We start from the raw sequence: 7,098 nt of genomic DNA on the forward strand, positions 1-7,098 counted from the left end.
TGGGCAAAAAAAGTTATGATTATTTTAGCTCACCTCATTTTTATTCAAATTTATTGAAAATACAAAAAAAACCCGTTGTGTCTACTATCAATAAGTTGTAATAACTTATTATAAAGTTGCTTAGCCTTTATGAAATTTTGCGCAGATATAGCCTAATGTGTAAAAATTTAAAAAAATGAAATGTGCTTCAGAAATCTTTTAAATGCTGATGTCAGCAGTTTTTTTACAATATTTTTTTGAAATTTTTTCTTTCATAATAAATATATTTTTAACTACTTTTGAATAATTTTTCATTTAAGGTTTAAATATTAGTGCTTTTTACACTCAACCAATATAATTAGAAATAATATCAAAAATCAAACATTTTTTCAAAAATGTTTCCATCTCCATCTTCACTACTTTCATATTCATTTTCGCTGTCATCGATATTGACGTTATTTTTTGGTGCATTTGTGCACTCCAAACCTTGACACTGTCCGCAGGCTGTCATGCAATTTATTCCATGACGTCGACATTGGCATTGTTTTCCACATGGTGTTTTAGTATTAGTGCCGCAGTTGCATCTTATGATATTAAGAATGTGAATTGGTGCAGGATCCTGAATAAAAAAAATACTTAAGTTGAAAAGTTAATTAAAATTTTAGTTGGGAGCTGGTTTAAACTTAGATTGTTTATTGAAAAATGAGTATTTTCAAGAAATCCGTTTTGAAAGTAAATCAGCTTTTGTGGTTTATTTTGCTGCTCCAGTATACGTACTTTGTCTGTCTTTATAGGTACTAAAACGTCATTTTCCCTTCTCCATCCCCACTTTGTTTCATCCATATTGACTCCCAACCATTGCTGAATTTGTAAATACACTCGAAACGAGTGGTACTTGATCGCGCTTTCAGTTGGTGGTAGTCGTTCTGGCTGAATTCCTTTTTTGGAAGTTGCCACCATTCTCATATATTTTTGTTTCCTAAGTTGTGCTAGCGAGACTTGTTTATTTTTTTCACCTATAGTAATAGTTGAGCTAAATCAAACCTCTGCAAAACAATATGGACGTATAATTATAAAATAAACAATATTGTAAATCAATAAAAAAAATATGATCACTGTCTTGCATACCATACATGTTCGAAACCACTTGTATTCCAACATTAGCTACCTGATCTTGTGTTGCAAAGGGATCTTGGAATACTGCACATAAAGATTGAGCGAACTCACTATTCGATTCAATAAACTTCAGTACAGCTATCTTTCCTTGACCAAAAAACGCAGAGGTAGTATCACATCCACTCCATGCATGGATAAACAACAAACATTTTTTCATGTGATATGATAAACTTAATGTAACATTCTTTATGCTGATTGTTTCCGTATTTTTTTTCATACTTTTTTTAGCTTTGCGGCGCAAAAAAATTTCACACATGGTTTGATCCCACATGTGAACCAACATAACAAGAATGTCTGTATCATCAGCTATGATAGTAACACATTTTCCATTTTGTACAAGCTCAATTCCTTTTGTAGCAATGGTTCTGTCAGCATCTCCTTCGCATTCCGCTACTATATGACCTTTTTCTCTTAGCTTTATTACCAATGCTTTGATCAAAGCAGTTTTGTTATTGCTGTTTGACAGAAATTCAGATTGTTTGCAGTTCACTTGGTTTTTTGGTTGGAATACAATGTTGATAGACTTTCTTGCTCTCCTTTGATGTTCTTGATCTTTGATGGATGATTTGTAACCATCAAAAATAATTAAAGTATGATTACCATACTTTTTTTTAATATATGTACAATATTGTTCAATAATGTCTGAATATGTAGCTGGGAGACTCCAAAAAACTCGATGCAGCAAAGCTCCGCCGTCAAGAATATAGGTTGTGTCATTATTCACTGTTAAAATTGTTGAATCCTTAATGAGTTCTCTACCAAGCTCTGCTTTGTTTGGTTTCCTCATTAATCCATCTTTGAAGAGAGATGTGGGCTCCGGTGTTAATTCATATTCGAAGCAGTCAGTCAAATTTTCAACCCTCTCAATTAGCATGATTAGTCTTTGGAACAAAACATTAGGATCTAAGTGGATTGCATCGCCATTAACTTTAACAGATGGCATCAATTTGGCAAGTGTCTTGACCTGCTTTGAACGCTTGATAACTGCTTGATTGACTGCGATATTATTAAGACTGTTTTGAATCTCTAAACCCACATTTTCTGCTTGATCACAATTGATTTCATCATCCTTATCAGCACATAGGCCAGTAAATATACATTGAAGTCCTGAGTGTTGAAATTCAAATGGGTTAAACAGCTCGAGCTGCTCCTTTAATGCTTTAAAATCTTTAGTATCTCTTTTTCGCCGAGACTCACCAGATTCACAATGTTGCTGACTGCTCTCAAAACGATGCTTTGTCAATGTTGACATGGAATCATGGATTGCTCCGCATTCGTGCAAGGTACTGACCCAAAGATTCCTTGTAGTCTCTGACATACCCCTTCCTCTGGTTAAGCCTCCATTGCTTTTTATTGATTTCATCATGCACTGCTCAATTACTAAATCAGGCCAAAGACCAGCCCAATATCGATCTGTGCGTCTAATACAATGGTAACCTGATTTACAGTACTGCTCATAAAGCCAAGGATGTTCTGAATTAAGTGAGTGCATGGATTGTAGATATAACCGAGCACTTTTGGCATAGTTTATATGCCCTGTTGCGGCAAATAAATTAAGCATCAGCCTGATGGCTTCCAGATGTTCGTGCCAGTTCCCAGCTCTCTCTGCTCTGATGAACATCTTGATAATGCTAATGTATTCAAGATATTGCAACCATAGTTTTGCTGTTCTGGATGAATGGGAAAGCTGTATTTTTAAATTTTCAATAAGATTTGTGAATCTTATAACTACACTGCTATTGTTTATCTCTTCCAAATCCATGTTTCCTTGGACCAGATCCTGATACATATTTTCTAGAGAACTATCAGCTTCATCTTTGGGGCTTTGTTTAAAAAGTAGACTCATTAAGGCCGACTCCACTAAGAAGTGAGCTCTTAGTGCTCTAGCTACTGCTTTACCAGTCATTATATGCGTGACAGAGTTGCTTGCATAAATAAGTTCGAGTAATCTATTCAACCCTGATCCCTCCATGACCATACCAATACTTCCTAGGAAGCTCATTAAGATGTGGAATCCTCCCAATCGAATAACTATATCCAATTGCTTAGACTTTGCAATTTCGTAAGCTTTTAACCATAAAGGCTGATCAAAAGTTACACTTAGAGTAGGTAAATTGATTAATTTCGCTTGGTTTTGTATAAAAACTAGTGCAGAATAAATGCAGTTTTCATCAGATGGGTTTAAGTTAATGATAGGCGCCATGAATATCTCACTTTTTCCGGGATGACATTTACTACTATGATGAAGTTGCATAAATCCACTCCATTGTGCCCGGTTCTCACCAGCCGTTGAAGTGAACGAACGTTGCCAGAAAAGATCAATACCGAGAGACAGTGAAAAAGTCTGTGGTGACTGAAGCTCAACAATGGGCTTGAACAATATCTTTGTCAATGCTGCTGTGTCAGGAACGTCATACCACAAAATCGGAATATTTATTTTAGAATTTATTTCTGCTGCCTTTAAACCATATCTTATTCTTTTAATTCGATGAAGATTATCCAAAACTTTAGAGTTCATCATTCCAGCAGCGATGATTCCCATCCCATGAAAAGTGTCTTTACCATCTAATGTGCAGATATTATGATCAACATTGTCTGCCACCCACTGAGTAAATAATCCATTCAGCACTCCTTCAACAATGTTATCGTTGTTAGCCATAACAGAGTGCTTAAAGCGTGTTATTTCTGATGGACTTATGCAAAAGCCTAGTTTAAATAGCTCATTTGTCAGCCATTTTGATGCAAACTTGTGATCTAGTTCTATTCCTAAACCAAAAAGCAAAGGCGGGACGTAAAACCGCGATCGAATAGCTTTTGTTATAGTTTGACCAATGAAAGATTGTTTTAGTTCGTCAGATGTAATTTGTTTCATGAAGAGGCGAAGCAATGGGCTTAAACTTTTTTCATGATGCTCAATATCGTATTTAGATGGGTAATTCTCTGTGCTGAACTTTAGATTTAAAATTTCTGCCTTTATCAACTTAGCCGCAGTTCTAATGATAACTTCACCTTCGTTTGCATCTTTGTTCTCTGCCTTAGATTTTTTAATAATAAATGTAGCCGCATCTTTAAAGCATACTAAATTAGATTTTCCTTCAGTTTGGCTAATAATTATGTCGTCTTTGTATTTTTCTTCTAATTTTCTCTTTAAGTGCTTCATTGAATAAATATCTTTGGAATTTGCAAGCTCTTCCATTTTAATGTGCAACTCAGTAGTTGTCACAGGAGCCATTTGACTCTCAAACCAACCACAAAGCCTTTCAAAGTGTTCCGCCATTGTTGAACTTTCTTTGCGACCAGGCTTTTCTGTTTCAATCAAATTTGACCTGTAAATATATTAGGACTTTCTAGATTAGCATATGAAACATAAATATACACACAACGATTATAAAAGTTCAAAACTTGGTCAGAATTGGTCAATATGTTACTTTATTATGGAAAAACTACAAATCACTTTATCATTTGCAATTTAAAATATATTGGAATTAAGTAAAATATATTGGAATTAAAACCTGTTGGTGGAAACCCTACTGGTTGAAAATAGCTTATAACATTCAAAGTGGTATATAGCATCACTTGCAACCAGATCACAACAGCAATTCAAACGAGATTTTACTTCAACTGCCCATATATCTTTTCTGTCTTCACAAACCTTAAGCATACTTTGTTTGAATTTTATTGTACGCACCTGTATTACGGCTTTACGATGACGATGTTTAGAATCGGGTAATGCTAAGTTGCCACAAATGAAGCAGCATTGCTTCCAGTTGAATATGTCGGTCTAAGTTATAAATAAATTTGTTTACAAAAAAATACAAATATTAAGCTACTGTTTTGCTTTTTTTAAGAAAGTGGGATGTCGTTATTAAAGAACCGCACAATGAATTAATAAAAAACAGCTAAAAGAACATAGTTGAACAAAGTAACTCATTCATATATAAATATAGTTAATTGTATGGATCAGTGACACAAGCACAAAATTGACTAAATACGAAAATATCTTACTGAACGCAATTTTTTAATGTTAGGGCTTTCCATTTGACATTTTAATACTTTTCTTTTCGGATTTGTAAAATCACGCCTGCATGCCACATGAACAGCAACCGTGTCCCTTTCCTTAAGTTCTTCTTCAAGGTTTTTATCGTTGCGTACTTGTGAATAATGAATTAAGGTATTAATACCTTTCCTTCCAACATTAATCGCTTGATTAGCAAGGTCACTATCTTTGCAAAGCAAACAAGTTTCTTTTAATGTGTTCAACATTGTATATTTTAATTTAAGGTATATTTAATAGTTTATCAAAAATTAAAACATGAAATTTAAAAATAATATTTAACAACATCAACATTCAGCTCTACAGTTTAGCAAGTACACAAAATATATTATTTGAAAAGAAAAATTAGCGCATTTTGAGCATGCTATGCTGATATTAAAGTAAAAAATGATGATGTCAGCATTTTATGTAATTAATTTTTACATTTTTATAATTTGTAAACTTTAAACTATATTTTTACAAAATATTATATGAATCGCGACATTTTTCGCTGAATTATCACAACTTATTGACAGCAAGTCGTACGGGTTTAGTTTATTTAAAAAAAAAAAATCTACAAAGTGAGGTCAACAATAATATTTATAACTTTTTTTGCCCAAAATGAATTTTGGTGGATTTTGGATATATTAAAGTAGATAAAATTACGCTTCGAATGATACCAAATTCATTTATATCCAAATTTTGTCCAGGTTAGCCCTTTTTTAGGCTTATTTTGACTAGACTATAAAGGTTTTAAAGTTTAATAATGATTTATCTCAAAATGAAAAAATGTGACCCTGCCGTTTCTTCCCGTGGAGTCTTCAGTTGTTATATAACCAAGAGCAGATTGCAAATTTTTTATTTTTCTGAGTTTCTTGTTGAAACAAAAATACACCATCAAATTCAAACAACATCATCAAACTGCTATTGTATTTTGATCTAAATATTGGCAAAAATGTTTGCAGATATTGCTAGGATGCATTAAATTTAATTATTAATTAATGAAAGAAAGCTTAATGACTCATCACTTTTGAACAAACGCTTCTTTTGATTTTGTGGTCCGGTAGCATCCTTTTCTCTCTTTGGGCATCTTGTCGCATACTATGCATATAATAAGTATGCATGCATGGATGCATACATACATACATACATACATACATACATACATACATACATACATACATACATACATACATACATACATACATACATACATACATACATACATACATACATACATACATACATACATACATACATACATACATACATACATACATACATACATACATACATACATACATACATACATACATACATACATACATACATACATACATACATACATACATACATACATACATACATACATACATACATACATACATACATACATACATACATACATACATACATACATACATACATACATACATACATACATACATACATACATACATACATACATACATACATACATACATACATACATACATACATACATACATACATACATACATACATACATACATACATACATACATACATACATACATACATACATACATACATACATACATACATACATACATACATACATACATACATACATACATACATACATACATACATACATACATACATACATACATACATACATACATACATACATACATACATACATACATACATACATACATACATACATACATACATACATACATACATACATACATACATACATACATACATACATACATGCATACATACATACATAATGGCTAACGGCCTAATGGCTAAGATTGAGCGAGCTGGCTAGGCCGGCGTGCTTGTATTAAACTGATACTTCTCTTTTTTTTTTGTCGCCCGCTCTTCAAAGGAGAGGCAAACTCAGAGTCGACGCGCTACTG

General features: G+C 32.9%; 1 protein-coding gene across 1 annotated transcript; it reads right to left on the reverse strand.

Moving 5' to 3' along the window:
- Positions 1 to 325: 325 nt before the first annotated feature.
- Positions 326 to 5,568, reverse strand: LOC149888118 (uncharacterized). Its single transcript, XM_090086625.1, has 5 exons — positions 5,161 to 5,568; positions 4,668 to 4,936; positions 1,108 to 4,481; positions 757 to 995; positions 326 to 598 (listed from the first exon to the last, which is right to left on the reverse strand). Exons 1-5 carry the CDS (start codon positions 5,416 to 5,418, stop codon positions 350 to 352), a joined length of 4,389 nt encoding a protein of 1,462 aa, XP_089942751.1. The 5' UTR covers positions 5,419 to 5,568; the 3' UTR covers positions 326 to 349.
- Between the last annotated feature and the right edge of the window lie 1,530 nt (positions 5,569 to 7,098).

This window comes from Hydra viridissima, unplaced genomic scaffold, assembly GCF_058129835.1.
Source record: "Hydra viridissima isolate aposymbiotic clone 2 unplaced genomic scaffold, HvirCarnegie_v1 scaffold_5, whole genome shotgun sequence".
In the NCBI taxonomy this organism is placed as follows: Eukaryota; Metazoa; Cnidaria; class Hydrozoa; order Anthoathecata; family Hydridae; genus Hydra; species Hydra viridissima.

Bases quoted from the DNA above. Each gene is read 5' to 3' on its own strand.
- LOC149888118 (XM_090086625.1), bottom strand. From the start codon at position 5,418: ATGTTGAACACATTAAAAGAAACTTGTTTGCTTTGCAAAGATAGTGAC. The intron at 4,937-5,160 runs GTAAGATATTTT...TTTATAACTTAG, and splicing joins ACATTAAAAAATTGCGTTCA to ACCGACATATTCAACTGGAA. The intron at 599-756 runs GTACGTATACTG...TTTTTTATTCAG, and splicing joins TACCTATAAAGACAGACAAA to GATCCTGCACCAATTCACAT.